The sequence below is a fragment of the Propithecus coquereli genome, unplaced genomic scaffold (assembly GCF_000956105.1).
Source record: "Propithecus coquereli isolate 6110/MARCELLA unplaced genomic scaffold, Pcoq_1.0 Scaffold282, whole genome shotgun sequence".
Lineage (NCBI taxonomy): Eukaryota > Metazoa > Chordata > Mammalia > Primates > Indriidae > Propithecus > Propithecus coquereli.
In genome coordinates this window covers 1,723,257-1,743,874 of record NW_012148419.1, presented here as the reverse complement: position 1 = coordinate 1,743,874, position 20,618 = coordinate 1,723,257, and the positions used below count along the sequence as shown (strand labels likewise).

Genomic DNA, 20,618 nt, shown 5'->3' with positions numbered 1-20,618 from the left:
TTGAGTTCTAAATTTATTTTAAATATAGAGTCAACAGAATTTCCAAACAGATTAAGTTTGAGGTAAAAGAGAAAGAGAAGAATCAAAATTATGTCAAGTGTTGGGATGTCAGTACCTGGAAGGATGGAACTGCCATTATCTGAGATGGAAAAGACAGCGAGAGCAGGTAGTTTATAGGGCAAAATATAAGGAGCTCAGTTTGGGAGAAGTCTAAAATGACTATTAGACATCCTTAGTGGAAATGCCAAGTAGGCAGTTGGATATATAGACCTGTACAGGCTGGTTTAAAATTAAAAAAAAAAAAAAACAGTATAAATCATGGTATGTGTGAGTTATATGACCTGAATGGTTTAATAGCAAGAGACTGAAAAATGCCACAAGATAAAAGAACAAGCAGCAGAAAAACATATATCATAATGAATAACAAGAACTAAGAATCAAGCTGAAACGCAATGAGCATGGCTTCAGAAACCTTCCCCAGCTTGGTGGGTACAATGTGCATTGCTCCAGTGATGAAGTACTGAAGGGTCCATCTCTGCCACAATGCAGTGTAGCAATGTAGCAGAATCGCACTTTTACCCCATTAATGTATACAAATAAAAAATATATTTTTAAAAAAAGAAACCTTTTCCAGAAGGATATGGATACAAAGGCACTAAACTGAGATGCAAGTGAAATCATCCTCCCAGAGTTGCTTGTAAGTGATGCAATAGGAAATGGGATATAAGTAATTAATTGAGGATTACATATCAAATTTACCAAGTAACTTACATCACTGAAGTCTTCTGCACATGGCTAAACTGCATACTACTAACTTCTTACTCTTAACGCTTTTTAGGAACTGAGTCTAATTTGTACAGTACCATGTTGTATAAGACATGAATAAAGACAATGTGAAATTACTGATGTGGAAACAGTCTACACAGCTATTTTAAAAAGTGAAAAGTTAGGCATTCTTCTTGGTTTTTGCTACAGAACCAAATTACTGCTAGAATCTCAAAAAACCCAGGAACTTCTCATCAGTTGGTGCAGAAAGACCATTAAGATAAAACAGAGCTTGGTGTGGTAGCACGGGCCTATATTCTCAGCTACGCAGGAGGCTGAGGCAGGAGGATCACTTAAGCCCAGGAGTTCAAGGCTGTAACACGCTATGATTGTGCTTCTGAATAGCCACTCCACTACAGCTTCTTAAATTAAAAGCATAAAATATTTATAGCCATTATCTAAATCTTTCCCGATTTTAATCTATAAATCTCAGAAAAAGAGCATTGTGCAAACAAAAAATGTGATTTTATTTTATGTCTAAATATTTGCCACCTCCTCTAAAATTAGCATTAAACATACAAAGGAAGGGGTAGTTCATCATCATGCCCTTCGTCCTGGGAAAACCCCCTCAGTCTCCAGCAAACTATGATGGATGGCCACCCTATAATACAGAAATAATCCATGTGATCAGTCCTTTGATTCCATTGCCTTTAGCACAGCACTTCCCTCTTAACATACATAATGGCTTGACTTAAGTCATCTGATGAGCTTCAACGAAAGCATAAAGAGTTCATCAAGCACTGATGTAGCTGGTCGCACCTCTTCACCCAATAAAATCGATCAAGTTGTTCTCATAGAAGCAATCCTGCTGCAGCTGGCTCCCAGAAACCACAATTCAGAAGGATTATATAAAACATCTCAAGAGTGCTCTATTTAGTGTTATCTTAGGCTCTTAGAATAAGAAACTTCAGAGAGAAATATATAATGCAGCTGAGAACTGTTTGTTCTCTGAACAGGAGTCGTCACTCTACACTTAGCTGAATTTTTCATATTTCTGTAATTGTCTGCAAAACACAGATGTGCACATTTTATCCTTGAGTTTTATAGGAGAGATGTTAAAGGAATATTTTTCTGAGAACTAGAGCTTATCACTGTTGGACAGAGAATATGATCTGGCCTACCAGGCAGTTATTTAAAAATAACCTAATCGCACTTTTGATCCAGCATTTTATTTCTAGGAATATATATTAAAAATAATGTCATTATCCAAAATGTTCAAAAGATGTGTCCACAGATATTTGCACCACCATTTATAGTAATCTAAAATAGTAATCTATTTTAAACAGGGTAATAAATAATAATACATTCACACAATGAAATACTGTGTAGTCAGTCAAGTTTTTTTTTCCCTACTGAAAAACATCCATTATATATGGGCTTTTAAAAGTAGGTTATAAAAAAGCTTGTAGAAATGGAATGATTCCATTTTTGTAAATTTTCATTTGTGAGACATATACATACAAACTTAGGCAAGATGTTGCCAAAATATTAACAGCGGTTACATTTAGGGGGTAGATACTGTTTAAATATGGTATACTAGTATGCATGTTTAATAGTCAAAAAAGATTAAACCTATTTACAATTTAGAAAAATGTAAGGAATTTTTTAAACTGCTTTTTTCAATCTACACTAGCTCTTTATTATAATGACATAATCATCTGAGATTAAGTACGGTGGAAAATATATTTTAAGAATCCAATTTGAAATCCTAATAAAATACAAAAACATTAACATTTCCAACATAGCACCATATATTACTCACTGTCTCTTGAACTTCAGCAACTTCTGAATATGGCAAGATCTAAAAAGAAAACAAATTTTCTCAGAAGTGATTTAATCTCATATACCTGAATTTGAATACCACCTATGGTTTATCAAATGAATTAAGTGGTGCGATAATCTTTTAAGTAGCAAAAACAAACAAAAAAAGTTCAATATTACTTTTACACTAAAAACTAAATCCTTAAAAAAATCTTTTTTTTTTTTTTTTTTATTCTGGCTTCAGGAAATTACAGTCAATCAGCCAATTTGTGAAGTCCTATCTGGCATGTTCTGGGGAGTTTTCACAATTTTCATCCTCCTTGTATGTATTTAATTCTCTCCGCTTTTTCATGTAAGCCCTCTCTTCCTTTGGTTTCTAAAATAATCCACTGCTCTGGCTTCACTTCTGGTATTTCCTGCCTCCGCTTTGTGCTCCCATTCAGTAAGTGAATAGCCATAACCTGTGCTCAGCCTTAAGTATTTGTTGTTCTTTCTCTACCTGCTCTTTTCCCCTGAAGATTCTATTCATTCTCAAGGTTCATTTATAACCTATATTCAGGTAACTTCTAAATTTCTTTTTCAGACCTAGCGTATTTCTAAAACTTGAAAACACTTCTATCTGTATGTTTGGACATTATTACAAGTTAACTTCTAGTTCTAAAATTCTGTTAACAAAGGAAGGGCTTTAAGCTTGTTTCAGAAAGCATTTTTATGTCAAAAATAGCACTTGGCTTTCTGTCAGAAACCAGCTTCCACACTGATTTGCCCATCTTTCTTACAATCCCTCAGACCTAAACCCTTGAGTCCAAGACTTTCCCCCAAAATCTGATCAAATCACTAAGTTCTGATTATTTTTACCTCTACAATGTCTATCTCATATCCAGTCCTTTCTTTCATTTCCCATTAGTACCACCCAGGTCAGACCTACATCACCTCATTTCTCAACTTTTGCATCTCCCTTTCAATAGGTATCCCTGTATTCAGTCTCACCCCACTCACTCATTTACTGTGCTTGGTATTAGGATTCAAAAAAATGATAAAGACATGGTCCCTACTGCCAAGATCACCATACACTGAAGACAGTATGTATTGTATAGTAATTTAGTTGACATTAAGATATCTCCAGTCCACTGAATATTAGTCATTCTTCAAGCTAGCCCATCATTTGCAAGTCATTTAACTTCTGATAGATTTTTCTCTTTTGTGAGTACCTTAATTACTAAACCTTACAACTTTCTGGAATTTTTATGAGGTTTAATAATAGTTTGCATGAGTGTACTTTATGAATTTGTTTTGAAAAACAGTATATAAACATAAGGCAGAATTACTTAGTAGCATAACAAATGAGAGACTAAGAAAGGAGCCAGAAGGGAGCAATTAATTTGCCAACTTAATTTCCTACCTAGACAATCACTCTGGCCACTGAAAAACAACTGATACACCCTATTCTTTCAAAAATAAGCCCCAAATCCTGATATTTAAAATATTCTACAATTTGGCCCAATTATTCATCGCACAAGAATGTTTTGATCTATGAAATAGTCTTGAGACTCCACTTAACTAAACCTCTACTTAGCTAAAATTCTTCCTAGTAAAACTGATTGCTGAGAGTGATCTGTAATTTTCTATTTTCTTTTTGCTCCCCTATCCAATAACTCCAAAGTCTCCTAACCTTGAAGCTCAACTTGATTTAATAATTCTGCTACCAAAGTTCAAGCTGAAGTCATCTTTCTTCAACCCTGACTTCCTAGTGTGAGTTCCTTGACGATGCATAATTAGCTAGCTCATTAGTATTTTCTCTATTGCTATCACAAATAAATAATTTAATTGTTATTTAACTTTTCTCCAATATCATAAGGGCCTAGTAGAGTGCTATCAAAGAGAACTTTCTGCAATGATGGAAATATTCCATATCTGCAATGTCCAACAGGGCAGCTACTAGCTACACACAGCTATTGAATTCTTGAAATGTTGCAAGTGAGACTAAGGAATTAAATTTTTTATTTAACTTAATTAATTTAAATTTAAATTAGTCATGTCTCACAAGTGGCTACTCTATCAGACAACTCCGGTCTAGCACAACCTTACCTTTCCCCAGCTCAATCTAACTGACCACTCTTTTTCTCAAAACACTGCCCTTCCTTAGTTTACAAGCTATTTTCTCTCTTTTCTCCTCCCTCTTTGCTTGGCTCCCTTCCCCAGTACCCCCTTTAGATAGTTATTTCCTAAGGCTGCATCCTAGAATCTCTTTTGTTTCCATTCGACATGCTTTCCTCAGATGATTCCATTGACCTGACTTTTAAAGGGCTCAATTCATCACTGACTCCCCTTCCTACCTTAAGCTCTCCAGAGCTGCAGCCCCTCACAGCCATTCCAGTGGTCCTCCTGGTAAACTCATTCTTCTTAAATAAAGCATTACATCCTTGGTAAGGGTTTTCCTGACCTCCCACGGCAGGTATGACAGACGGATATTCCATCTGTGTTGTCATTGCATCCTTCTATTATCAGGTGGGATTGCAGGGGAAAGCCCAGAGAGCTCCATGTGTTCCCAGCAACACTGACCCTGCACCTCCATCTTCCTGATTGAGGAGGAGGAAAGACTCTTCGCTCACCCTTTCCCCCAACCTCTAACACTTACCGCCTAACTGCCACAGTCTGCCCAATAGACATGCGAGCTCTACACTTGGCTCTTTGCTTAGAAAATTTCCTTTAGAATTCTGCTCAAAAACTACTTCATCAGAAGACTTCCATGATATTCCTGAAAACAGCAACCATCCCCTATTCTGTTACACTCTATCCTTCTTACCCTGCTTTATTTTTCATCACCGCAATCATCACATAACACAGTATGTATTTATGTATTTTTTTTTTTACTCTCTCCACTCAAATGTTAGTTCCACTGGAGTGGGAATTTTATCTGTTTTGTTCACTGCTATGTCCCTGAAAACCCAAACAGAGCTTGGCACCATTGTAGACATTCAACAAATACTGAATGAACAAACACATAAATTAAAAAAAAAAAAAAGGCTAAGTCATTATTATAACCCTTAAACCTAGCAAAGAATTTTTTATACATAGTTTACTGAGTTCCTGTTTATTAAATGAATTAATTTTAAGTTCTCTTATGGCAAAAAACAAGTCATGCTCATCTTTATATTTTCAAAAACTTAACATACTGCATGCCTAATATGATACACAAAGAACTATGGACTAGATAAGACTAGAATAATGAAATCTGAATTCTAAGCCTAACTGTTATCACTATTTTCTGGGTGTCCTTGAATAAATATCTTGAATTTTGTTTTCCTACTTGCTCATGAGATCAGGTACAGTCCTAAAATTCTGTTATCACTACAGTTCAGAATAGAAAATTATCTCAATCCTAAGGACATCCTTAGCTTTAATTCACAGCACATTTATATTTTCTTCCACTATTACTCTTTGCCCATCATATACCCAAATTCCATTGCTAGGAATTCCCCCATTCTTTTTCTTAAATAATTCTGTCCTTCATAAAATAACACTGTTACAGATTCACCTCACTTTTTGGTAATGGGAGCACGAATTCATATTTCTTCTGGTACTGGTGCTCTTGCCAAGATTAAACCAACCTCCTTCATCAAGGTCTTCACACACAGGAGAAGCTCAAAATTAATCAATGATTTTCACTTATAACTAATGACATGCATCTGATAAGACTGCTGGTGAAGTTTGTAGTTATGAAACTAAAAAAATTGCCCACTAAAAGAATTAAACTTATAACCTTGGCCTTTGACCTCATTAACATGTTTCTCTATAACTGACCTAACCCAGCCATAGTTGCTTTATCACAATCATGCCAGGTAAGATATGAGAACAAAACAGCATATAAGTAAATATTTCAACATATGATGTTTAATCTTATGACTTGTTTTAAGTCATTTAAATTTTCAGTTTGAAATAAGAGCTTCCAAAATTTCATTTTTGCCAATTCTTTGAATTCTTTGTAGAGAAATGTGAGCCTATGTTCTAGATTGAATCATGACCAAGATCTGAATTAAGAGACAAGAACTGCATAACAAACACCTTCTTTCCTTCCAGAGTTCTATTCCATTTCTAACAAATCACTGATCAGTGTCATGCTGTACAGTATCAAGCCATAAGCAAGACTGCTAATAATATTATGGAAACGTCAACCTCCATGACTCATAAATCTACCACACATAAGAATGCAGTTAGCAACTGCTCTTAACATCTCAGCAACTACATTGTGCCTAAATGTCAAAATATTCAGCCTAGATAGAAAAGTCAAAATTAGTTACAAGAGAACAAAGCTTTGGATTAAATAAAATACATCATGTATCACGTTTTTCAAAGTATACATTATAATAAGTAATGAATATAAAAACTTTAAAAGGATGCTTAAAAGTCTAGGTGTAGAGGCCGAGGTGGGCGGATTGTTTGAGCTCAGGAGTTCGAAACCAGCCTGAGCAAGAGCGAGACCCCGTCTCTACTAAAAATAGAAAGAAATTAATTGGACAACTAAAAATATACAGAAAAAATTAGCCGGGCATGGTGGCGCATGCCTGTAGTCCCAGCTACTCGGGAGGCTGAGGCAGGAGGATTGCTTGAGCCCAGGAGTTTGAGGTTGCTGTGAGCTAGGATGACGCCACGGCACTCTAGCCCGGGCAACACTGTGAGACTCCTGTCTCAAAAAAAAAAAAAAAAAAAAAAAGTCTAGGTGTAATATAGGTGAGTTTATAACATAAAAACATTAGCCTTTACAGTCAATGACAAGAATAACAATTAGAGCATCTGTATTTAAATCTTAATACTGCCCACTTACTAGCTAATTAACCTTATGCAAATTACTTACCCATTCAGAACCTTGGTTTCTTTAACTGTAAAACCAGAGTAATATTTACCTCACAGTACAATAAAGAGGATTAAATGAGAAAGTGTATGAGATACCAAGCCCAAGGCAGGGCACAAAGTATGCAGAAAATAATTTTTTTCTCTCCACATAAATACAGTAATGCAAATAAAGAAAGCATAAATTCTAGAAATCTAGCGGGAAAACAGCAAAATCTAGAGGAGAACTGGTACAGAAAACTATTAAGAATTATAATAGCTGCTGGACAAAGTGTGATGAAATATTTAATGAATTCCTTATATTTTATTATCTTGTTTTTTAAGGCTAGGATAGCTTTTGACTACAAAGAGTGGTAAAGCAAAACACAAGAGAGGTCTTACAGTGAAATGGGGGAAGCATCAAGCTGGGGCAACAGACCCAACCCTCCCATTAACTTTGAGACATTGGGTAGGTTACTTAACCATTACAGTACTCAGATTCCTTGATTACAAAGCTATTAAACTGAACCATATAATCTTTAACATCTCTTCTAATAACAGTGCTCAATAAATGGCCAACTATACATCAGATACTAAACCTTTTTTACACTATGTACTTACATACTTAACCCACAATATTTCAATCTCTCTGGAGAGCTACTCACTCACTAGAACAGTTAAACTGAAAAGGTTTTCTGACTCAAATAAGAATTGAGAATTGCCAACATCTGGAGTATTAAAGTAACAGATAATGGAAAAGTAAGCAAGAAAAAACGATTGTGGACCCATGAAGTAATCACCTGAATCCCGGACATATCAGAACTAAATAGGCTCTCTGCTCTTACCTCTCCTATTCTGTAACTCCTACTTAACCTGGTCATTCACTTTATCTTGTACTTTTATCTCTTGATTCCTTCTTTGTTATATGGATTTGGTTTGTTTGTCCCCACAAAAATCTCATGTTGAAATGTGATCCCCAGTGTGGCAGTATTGGGAGGTGGGGCCAGACCCCGGTGAATGGCCTGATGCAATTCTAGTGGCAGTGAGTGAGTTCATGCTCTCACAGGACAGGACTGGTTCTCAGGGAGAATGGATTAGTTCCTGAGGCTATGGGTTGTTACAGAGCCAGGATGCCTCTTGGGTTTGGTCCCTCTTCACACGTGCTCACTTCCCTTCTGACCTTCTCTGTCATATTTTGACACAGCACAAAAGCCCTCAGCAGAAGCCAAGTAGAAACCAGCATCAGGCTTCTTGTACAGCCTGCAGAACCATGAGCTAAATAAACTTCTTTTATTTATAAATTTACCCAGCCTCAGGTATTCCTTTACAGTAACACCCAACAGACTAAGACAGTCTTAGTCTTCCAATACCCAGTGTTCTACCAACTAAATTCACTTTCCTTGTACACCTAGTCTAAACTTCAGGACAACCATTTTAATTAGCTCTGTGGGAAATTTGTGTTTTTTTTTTTAATGAAAACATGCTTTCTTAGTTAAGACAAATGCCGCTGTCTAGCAATTATCTCCTTTTATACTAGTTTCCTCTTAAAGTCCCCATAGCACCTTTCTTTCCACTTCTCAAATCTTGAACCCCACAGCTCAGCAATTATAATAGCCAGTAAACTCTAGTATACTCTAAGGTGATCTCTACTAAAGTGATCAAGACAACTCAACCTGGGTTCCGTTAACCTTCCTCTTCATCTCAAAATTTCTCAACATATCTAGTATCATACAATAAGTTTCGCTCTAAATTGAAGGTATGGGCTTATTGAGAAATGTGGACTTCCATCAGTATTGTGATATTATGCTCACATCTTGGGTAACTCATATTTTCAAAAGAAAAAAGGGATATGCATTTAAAAATGCTAAAAACAATATAGTCAATCCCAAATTTGATTGGAAATCTAAGAAAGAACTAATGACATATTTTCATTCGTGTATATATATATTTTCTAGCTCTATCCACTATGAAGGTCTAAAAACAATAACCAACCCAGTAGCAATGAATCTTACAATCTAGACTGTAGTCTCTAAAAGCCATTTCTGACTGAAAGAAACAAAGGCTTCTACAGAAATGGCTGATTTTCAGTCTGGGACAGAAAATGCACAAAATGAGTCATATCACAGAGGGAAGAAGTTGTCAAAGAGGACTAAGATCCTTCAAAGACTCAGGAGCCAACTTGAATAAGCTCTCAATGGCCAAAAATATAGCAGTATGACCATCAGAAGGTTAGTCCCTGAGGTCAATTTAATCAAATTAAGTATGTTAAAGGCCTAGGAGTTCATAACACAAACAAAAATTGTCACTCATTTTGAAGAATACTAGGGACCCAAGTTATTACTCTGAGAATTAGTAAATAAAAAGAATTAAAAAATATGTTCCCTTTCCTATAGGAACTATACCTCAGCATAATCAAATAATTGTTATGGAAAAGTTCCAATGTTTTTGGAATTCTAGTCAACTAGTAGAGTATCACCATTTTTGCACCTCCTTACAGGATTGCAATTAATAGATTTAGGAATGCTCATCAATGGCTGCTAAAACAATTAGGTCAAAAACTGATAAGAAACTTTAATATAGATGTGGCAAACTGCATTTTCCAAAGATAGCCACAAAAGTACCAGCCATCCCACATGCTCTTCTAGAACAGGGGCCAGCAGGCTATTGTCAGTGGGCTGGCTACCTGTTTTTGTAAATGAAGTTTTATTAGAACATAGCCATGCTCATTCATTAATGTATCCTCTATGGCTGTTTTCACCCTACAAATGCGAAGTTCAATAAGTGCAACAGAGACTATACATTTCCACTTAAATATATATCTTAATGAATGGTACCTCCCACATGATCACATACACAGAAACCTAGAAGTCACTCTGAACTTCTCCCTCATCTTTATTCTTCCCACCTCTCTTCTCCTCCACCCCTAATATTAACTCTAGGACAAGGTCCAAAGTTCTATACACCCCAAATCTCATATTTACCCTTTTTCATTTCCCATGCCTACTATTACTGCTATTACCTGCCATCTGAATTTCTTACACCTCAGCAATTTATCTTCCATACTGATACCATAGAGAGCCCTCTAAAACATGTGTATGATTAGATCCTGAGGCCTTGAAAAACCACTTCAATGATTTTGCACTTGGTAGATACAGACTACCAAAACTAGAGAGAAAAACATTTAACCCCATCTTCAAGGGTTTTCATAATTTTGCCAATCTTACATCACATATTCCTCCACACACCCATCAACCCTACACTTTACAAATATGACAAGTGAAAATTATTTTCACTTCCCATGATGTTGCCCAACTTATTTATAGCTATTCTCACTCGTCCCTCAGTCCACAATGCCATCCTCACCTTCACTAGGCAGGCGAATACTAAGTTCCTTTCGACACTCAGATCAAGTGTTACCTCCTCTAAGAAAATTTTACTGACATTATCTTCTCCCCTCCTCTAAAATAACTGACTCCTCTGGTCCCCTCTGCATTATATATGTCATTTATAACATCTTATCTCACCCACTACAAACTGCTAAATACATTAATGCCCTAAAACTCACAGAAAGAAAACTCGACTTATTATGCAAAGGCCTGAGTTCAAGTTCTAAACTCCAGTGTCTACTTGCTGTAGAGCTCTGGAAAAACTACATAATTTCCCTTAATCTCAGTTTCTGCATCTGTAAAATGAGGATACCACCACCTCAACATTATTATTATTAAGATTCTATATGTTTAATATGTACAAAAGTACTCTGTCTTTAGTATTCTCCTGAAACTACACATCCAATCAATCACCAGGTCCTGTTGATTTGTATCTCTAATTCCTTTTACGTATTTTTTTATTTTGCTACCAGTATCCTAGAGGCTTTACACGCCTTTTCCTAGATTACACAATAGCATGCTAACTTGTTCCCTGAGGACCTCTGCATGTCAAGGGAAGTCTGACAAACTGTTATAGCCAAGAGGAGCCTAAGGAGACATGACAACTAAATATAATGTGACATCCTGAATGGTATCCTGGAATAGAAAAAGGACATTAGGTGAAAACTAAATAAATCTGAATTAAATATGCACATCAGTTAATAATGTATCAATATGAGTTCATTAATTGTATCAAATGTACCACACTAATATAAGATGTTCATTATAGAGGAAGCTGGATACAAGGTATATAGTAACTTTGTACTACCCTCATAATTTTTCAGTAAACCTAATACTACTCTAAAATAAAGTTTATTTTTTAAAAAAACACCTCTTAGAAAAAAATTAAACTAAAAATTTGAAAACACAAGAATTCACAAGCACACACTCCAATAGCCACCAGGGTGATGATATCATCATACCCCATTGTAGTCTCTGGAAAATTGTACTGTGCACTTATGAGAGGATAAGAAAAAAGGCAAGTAATATTAAACACCATGATATTATTTCAAAAATAATTTTTACCTCACAAATTCTCTGAAAGGGTCTTGAGAATTCTCAGAGTACTGGGAACACACTTTGAGAGTATCTCCAAGCATAAGGAAAATACAAAAGATTTCTGGCTGGGAATTTTACTGATATACTGTGTAGATCACTGGCTCTATCTCTTACTTTTTCTAAAGCTAACATTTTCTCCAATCAGGCTCTCCAAATTTACTAAAGAGTCCCATTATATACCTGCTAGATTTTTACATTACCTTATTCAAGCCTCTAACAAGAACCACCTCTAACAAGTAAAAAACAAAACAAGATGGAATCTTTAGTACCCATACAATAGGAAATATAATATTGAGTAATATTTTTCCACTTGGGAAGCTCAAACAATTGCAAATATTTAAGTACTGCTAATGCAGAACTTTCAGAAGTTAAAGTAAAGGAGATACACACAAAATACAACATAAAACATATCTGTCAAATTATTTTACCATGTTTTAAATGTCTAACTTTAGTAGAAGGTTCAGTAAAGTTGTAAAATGGCAGAAGACAAAATACCTAACAAAATGTAGGTTGACTGGTTTGCTTGCTTAAAAGGTATGGACTAGTCACAGTCACTCTCTCCAGACCCCACTTTTCTAAGCCAGGTAGAATACTAATTTATACCCCTATTGAAACAACAGATCTAGGCAATGATCATTAATGGCTGCTATTATCACAAGAAGAGAGACAATCAGACATAATGTGCCTCCTGATGGCAATACACAACACCATTTACAAGGTATTCTTGTCAAAAAAGAAAATTTGAAACTTAATCTGAGTACACCTCTAATTCTAACAATCAATTTGCAAGAAATATAAGTCACTAATGAACACATTAAACAATCACCACAGGGGAAAAACCCATATTGTAGGAAATGCTACAGATTAAAATACCTTGTTTCTTCAATAAACTGAAAAGTAAAAATTAAAAACGGAGGAAAGACTTAAAAGATTAACCCAAGTGGCGTATCAACCAAGTCCAACACAATGAACTACTATAAAAAGAATATTTATGAGATAATCAGGGAAGTTTAAGCATTGAAGAGTTATTTGATTAAAGAATTATTAATTTTTTTATGAATAATGTACTTATGATTGAAGTTTTAAAGAAAAGTCTTTATATTTTACAGATATATACTTAAATACTTATGAATAAAATGATGTATCTGAGATTTTCTCAAAAAAATCTGGGTTGGGAGGGTAGGAGTATAGATGAAACAAGACTGACCAGAGTTGAACACTGTTGACAATTCTTGCAGATGGGCACTGGGTACATAGGGGTGCATTATACTAGTCCATCTATTTTTTAATATATTTGAAATTTCCCATAATAAAACGTTCAAAAAAGATAACATCTATTAACATTCTTGAGTGTGTGATTAATACAAACTGTTACAAGCAAGTAGCCTGTTATAGCAAGTAGCTATTGGGAAGATGAAGCTATTTTAACAGGAGAGAATAAGTATATAAGTGCTAAAGTGGTGACTAAAATTTCTATAGCTATTTTATTACTTTACATAAGGAGATATCTGCAACCTAAGAATTTTCATAATTTAGGATTTCAGTCTAGCTGTCAACCTTCCAGGTGAGATGCCCTGCCAGACCAGACTTTGGGTAATCCAGCAACAGGACTGACCCACTTCCAATAGGCTAGGTTGCTCCAGGGGTTAGCACTGACTCTGATAGCCAAAATAATGGCCACCCAAAGATGTCCACATGCTAATCCCTGGAAGCTGTGAATGTTACCTTACATGGTAAAAAGGACTCTGAAGGTGTGCCTAAGTTAAAGATCTTGATAAAAGGCCATTATTTGATTATCTGAGTGGATTATCTAAGTGGGCCCAATGTAATTACAAGGGTTCTTATAAGACGGAGACAAGAGGGTCAAAGTGGGTAGTAGCAGATATGACAACGAAAGCCCAAGGTTGAAATGATACAAGGAAGGGCCCATGAGCCAAGGAATGAATGCAACCTCTAGACATTGATAAAGGCAAGGAAATGGATTCTCCCTTTAAAGCCTTCAGAAGGAACATAACCCTGCTAACACCTTGCTTTTAGACTTCTGACCTCCAGAACTGTTAAATTAATAAATTCATGTTGTTTTAAAGCCACTAAATTTGTGGTGGATAGAGAAACAATAGGAAACCAGCACGATGACCAATGGTGAAATTTAATGAAGTGCCATTGTACAGGAATACTTTGGGAGGATTATTGGCATATAGATAATTTATAATTGGACTTGAATGCATAAATGTCTGAAAGGCATCGGGAAATTGTATACTAAAGGTATTGGGAAACAGTATACAAAAATACTATTGTTACAAAGATGCTATCACTAATACATAATATATTAAATCAACAATGATGAAACTAAACTAATAGTATTAATAACAAAACAAATAGTAACATTTAAAAACTATGACCCATTGAAAATAATACTTGATGTTGCAAAAACTGGGGCAATCCATTAATTTCTATGTACATATACATGAGCTCTACAATGTTGCCAATTTTTGTAGATAGCCAGACTTCACAGAATATGATGAAAGCTTTTAGTAAACTCTAATAACACACTAATTTTGCTAAATGATCACCAAATATGAGTGATCATGAATAACTCATCTAGCAAACATAAAAAATCAAAGTTTCAAGAAGTTGAATCATCTCTAGGCTCATCAGGAAGACACTCACTGACTACATTCTAAGAACTGCTGAACTAAATAATCTTTGCAGTTCCTTCCACTTCAGAAAGCCTTTGATTTAAAGTACCCAATTTGAATTATTTAATAAAAGATTTCCTCAATTCTGAACTCTTTAAAAAGACTGATACATTTTATAACTTTTATTCTCTTCTGAAAAGTCATTTATATAATCAATTTTTAATACAATAAAAGATTTTGCCCAGTAACAAACCTTACAAAGCAGTTATAAATTCTCCTCTGGTAACAGAAATAATACTTCAAAACATATAAAGAGGGCCAAGCGTGGGCTCTTGCTGTAATCCTAGCACTCTGGGAGGCCAAGGTGGGAGGATCGCTTGAGCTCAGGGACCAGCCTGAGCAAGAGTGAGACCCCATCTCTACAGAAAATAAAAAAATTAGCCGGGGCATGGTGGCGTGCATCTGTAGTCCCAGCTACTCGAGAGGCTGAGGCAGGAGGACCACTTGAGCCCAGGAGTCTGAAGTTGCAGTGAGCTATGATGAAGCCACCACATGCTAGCCGGGGCAAGAGAGACAGACTCAATAAAAAAAAAAAAAAGAAAAAAATATATATATAAAATGAGGAACATATTCAATGTTTTTTAATCTAAAAGGATATTTCACTTCTTTCGTCTACCTCAATCTATTCGTAAAAATGTGACTCTAACACTTTAAGCATTTCTTAGTGGTTTTTTTCTAAAGTGATATAAGTACTAAACTTTTAAAAAATCGTTTAAGATATATTAAATGTACACTTGTGTCCTGCTGCATACAACTACCACATATAAAAACACAAATTCAATCTACGCTTTTCAGTACCTGCCACCTAAGACAAACAATACCACAAAAAGAGAACTATACATAACTAGAATAACAAATGAGCAAACAATTTTAAAAAAATAATCTGATGTGCAAGAAGAAAAATGGATGGACAATAAAGTCAGATATAGTCCAAGTTTTCACGACCTCACACCGAGACTACTCTAATAAAATCTTAATTAATATCTTTACCTCTCACTCCTCCAAATCATCTTGTATCCTACTTCCAGACCCATCTACATTAAAGGTATTTAATGGACATACCATTACCTACAGAATCAAGTCCAAAATCCCTGGCCTGGCACTCAAAGCCTTCCATAACTTTGTTCTCTATCTGCCACATCAATCTTTATTCTCGTAAACATCATTTCCTTCTATCCTACCTTACTCAATTTTTCTACTCATTATAACCTGAATAAACCTTAAGCAGTTAATCCCCCACTTGCCTCCTGCTATTTTCCCATCCTAGACTGCTTTCCTTGCTCATTTTCAATTCCATGAGCCCTGCATACCTGTGCTATTCAAAGTTTATGTTCTCTTAAGAAAGCTCCTCCACTTACTTTAGTGTACAGCAACCACCCAATCTTCACAGGCCACCCCTGACTTCTAATTATTTATCTTTCTGGAGAGAAGGCTTAATATTAATAGTTATAACAACAATACAAATAGATTTTATTTAATGGATGTTTACAATGTGTGTAGCATTATAATAGGCACTTTATAGATATATATTCTCAATTAATACTCAAAACAACTTTGGGAGGTAGCTACTACAATTATCTCTATTTAATAATAGATAAGGAAACTGGAAACCTGGAGAACTTAATTACCCAGGTCATACAACTCAGTGACAGAGCTCAGATTTTAACATGTAGCTAAATGTCTTACAGAGTCCATGTTCTTATCCACCTTTCCTGAATCTAAATAGTAACTAGCTTAGGCCATGCAGTTCAAAGGTGATATTTTTTATAAATAGTTAACTCAAAAGCGGACCTCAATGTTAGCTTCAAATACAGAATATTTCAGTAATTCACACTCAAAGTATTGAGATTCTCTCTAAAATGAGCTATAATATTTCACAGAAGAAACTTAATGAACAAGATAACTGTTTTCACTACTTTTTAAATACCTTTCCTCTAACTTCTCAGTATTAACAAAATTTAGAATAAACCTAAAAAATAAAAAAAAAATTAAAAATCCTTCATTACTACAACCCAGGGATTCTGGTATAAATCTTAAAACCATTTACTTAGATATCTACTTTAAAAGGTAGCAATAACTTCCACGCAACTCTATTCAGAAAGATAGGTATGCAGTCAACATCTTAGTGTTGTAAAGTATTCAGAGACAGACTTCAGTTCCATAACCTAAACTGTGAGGTCTTAGAGAAGATAATTAATCTCCCTGAGCCTATTTCCCTATCTATAAAAGGATAAACAAATACCTATTTTTTTTTTTTTTGAGACAGAGTCTCACTGTGTTGCCCGGGCTAGAGTGCCGTGGCGTCATCCTAGCTCACAGCAACCTCAAACTCCTGGGCTCAAGCGATCCTCCTGCCTCGGCCTCCCAAGTAGCTGGGACTACAGGCATGTGCCACCATGCCCGGCTAATTTTTTCTATATATTTTTAGTTGTCCGATTAATTTCTTTCTATTTTTAGTAGAGACAGGGTCTCGCTCTTGCTCAGGCTGGTCTCGAACTCCTGAGCTCAAACAATCCGCCCGCCTCGGCCTCCCAAAGTGCTAGGATTACAGGCGTGAGCCACCGCACCCGGCCAAATATCTATTTTTAATGGCTGTTATGAGGACAGTCTGACAAAGTATACACTTAGAAAACAGTAACCATAGTTATTACTGACATTTTTATTATCACTAGAAGATCAAAAATGTTTCAGCTAAAAGATCCTAAGAAAGTCCATTAGGCTTTAAAAAAAAAAAAAGACAAGGTTTGTGGTAAATATCATGCTTAATAGACAAGGTTTAATCTTAACTTTTTTCTGAAACTACAGTAAAATTAAGATAGCCTATCATCAGTTTTCCATTTATAATAAACATGACAATAATGTTCATAAGCCAAGTTATTTCCATGCCCATTCTATTCTCTACTAACAAGTTATCATTTTAAAGTTTAACTTTTTTTCATCATTTAAGAACCCAAAACAAGTTTGAACCAGAAATTCAAGAAAGGTTGGGACCAGGTTGATACAAGGCAGCAAAACTGTACTTTGCTATCAATCATTAGACTGTTCCTACGTTGCAGCCTGAACAAAGGACATTCACTAAATTTACAAATACCTCAATATAATAGTGACTCTCAACTCCACAGCAATATGAAAAGACAGATTCTAGTTGGCCTTCACCTTATTCCAACAATACAAATTTGTCAAATAATCTATCACCTAACAAATGATAAAGCTTCCAGCTGACTACATATTAATGAGGGGCACCTTTACTTTAGGTTACAGAAACATTTCTAATAGAGAATCTATAAATCAGTATTTAATGTAATCAGTCAAAATACAAGAACTGAAAATGAAATTATCCTGGAGCAAAATCTTTTTGTACAGTGACAAATCATTTAATCTACCCTACTGGTGATTTTTTAAAAATTCATTGGGTAAGGTATACTTTACCCACTACCCCTACTTATGTATTTTAATTTCAGAATACAATTCAATCATGATCACAGGGCGGCAATGTTTATTAAACCTTTATATTTTAATGGAAAGTATATATGATAATTGTTCTTATTTCTTAATTATTTTAACTGTTTCATTCCCTCTACCTGCTCATAGTTCCACAAGATTTGAGATACGGAGGCATTTAATTTCCTCGACTGTTAACAGTCTCTTGATTTCACTAAAGAGAAAGGTTTTTGGGGAAAACAAACACAAACTATTATATCAACGTGTTTTACACCATATGGCTGGGAGGGTAGGGAGAACAGAAGGAGATAGAGCGGAATTACTATGCTATATTTGAACTACTCACCGAAGTTCGGTCAGGCTCTCCATCTGCCAAGCCTGTCTCCATAATGAAAGAAGATAGGTTTAGTTTATGCTTCTCTTTCCATTAACGTTTGGCCATTCTGTAAATCTGCAAATCCTAGAAGAATAAATCATAAGCATTAGGACTGGTATAAAATTGCAATAAATAGAAAATAAAGCAGGGAGAAATAATTTTAGGCTGAGGTTACTGGGAAATCCAATAATAGAAAAAACAGATTTTGATGTGGGCTTGACAAGTGGTAAAGGTTCAGAGAAAAATTAAAGAAGAAAAAATATTCCAAGTGAAGCGAAGTAGCAATGAGGTTAAACACATGAGATTGTCCAAAATTTGAAAGGATGCTTAAATCTATTTACAATTTATAAAATAAAATTCATTTTTCATTATTACATTGGTAAAACCTAAAAAGTATGGTAAAATTCAATATGGGAGAGAATATAGGAAAACATATTCTCATATACTTTTATGATTAAAATATAAATCAACTTTTTTGGAGGACAATTTAAAATACTTATGCTTTCGTCCAGCAATTTCAAAGCTAGAAATTTTTCCACAGATATAGTCATATCAATGCACAAAGATATATAAATAAACACACGCAACAAAGTAATAGGTATGATGAAGAAAACCAGAAACAACATTAATGTCAATCATTAGGTGCTTCCTTCAATTATATTATAGACATACAACAGAATACTTGAAGTACTTTATTTTAAATGAGGTAGATCCGTATATACTAAACTGGAAAGAAGACCATGTGGAAAAAGCAAATGATAGAATGTTATATATAAAATAACTCTTTATGCTTCTATATTTTTCCATCTTTACGATGAATATGTATTGCTCTTATGCAGGCATACCTCATGTTATTGCACTTTGCTTTACAGCACTTTGCAGATATTGCATTTTGGGTTTTTTTTTTTTTTTTAACAAATTAAAGGTTTGTGGCAATGCTGTATCGAGCAAGTCTATCAGTGCCATTTTTTAGCAGCATGTGCTTACTGCATGTCTCTGTCACATTTGATAATTCTCACAATATTTCAAACTTGTCTATTATTATTATATCTATTATGGTGATCTATGATCAGCAATCTTTGATGTCACTATTATAATTGTTTTAGGGAGCCACAAATCTCACCCATATAAGATGGCAAACATAACAAATGTTGTGTATGTTCTGACTGCTCCACTGAGCAGCAATCTCTCCTCCCTATTCCCTGAGACACAACAAAATTGAAATTAGGCCAATTAATAACCCTACAAGAGCCTCTAAGTGTTCAAGAGAAAGGAACAGGTGCATGCCTCTCACTTTTAAATCAAAAGCCAGAAATGATTAAGCTTAGTGAGGAAGGCTCATCGAAAGCTAAGATAGGCTGAAAGCTAGGCTTCTTTCACCAAACAGCCAAATTGTGAATGCAAAGGAAAAGTGCTTAAAACAAATTCAAAGTGCTACTCCAGTGAACACATGAATGATAAGAAAGCAAAACAGCCTTATTGCTGATATGGAGAAAGTTTTAATGGTCTAGATAGAAAATTAACCCTGCCACAAAATTCCCTTAAAACAAATCCTTATCCACAGCAAGGCCCTAACATTCTTCAATGCTATGAAGGCTGAGAGAAGTGAGGAAGCTTCAGAAGAAAAGTTTGAAACTAACAGACATGAGGTTTAAAGAAAGAAGCCATCTCCATAAACATAAAAGTACTAAGTGAAATAGCAAATGCTGATGGAGAAGCTGCAGCGAGTTATTCAGAAGATCTAGCTGAGATCATTGAGGAAGGTGGCTACACTAAACAACAGATTTTCCAGGTAGACAAAACAGCCTTGTATTGGAAAAAGATGTCATGTAGGACTTTCACAGCTAGAGAGGAGAACTCAATGCCTGGCTTCAAAGGACAGACTGACTCTTATTAGGGTCTAATTCAGCTTCTAACTTTAAGTTGAAGCCAATACTCATTTACCATTCCAAAAATCATAGGGCCCTTAAGAATTATGTTAACTCTACTCTGCCTGTGCTCCATAATAGAATAACAAAGCCCAGGTGACAGCACATCTGTTTATAGCATGGTTTACTGAGTATTTTAAACTCCCTCTTGAGACCTATCACTCAGAAAAAAGATTCCTTTCAAAATATTACTGCTCATTGACAATGCACCTGGTCATCCAAGAGCTTTGATGGAGATGAACAGGGGATTAATGTTGTTTTCCTGTTGCTAGCA

General features: G+C 35.2%; 1 protein-coding gene across 1 annotated transcript in view; it reads right to left on the bottom strand.

The window, feature by feature from the left end:
- OSBPL8 (oxysterol binding protein-like 8) overlaps positions 1-18,500 on the bottom strand; it is a 161,205-nt gene extending 142,705 nt beyond the window's left edge. The window contains exon 1 of the mRNA XM_012648358.1: positions 18,387-18,500. Coding sequence (XP_012503812.1) covers positions 18,387-18,428 — 42 coding nt within the window. The 5' untranslated portion in view covers positions 18,429-18,500. The remainder of the gene's footprint in view (positions 1-18,386) is intronic.
- Positions 18,501-20,618: the final 2,118 nt, after the last annotated feature.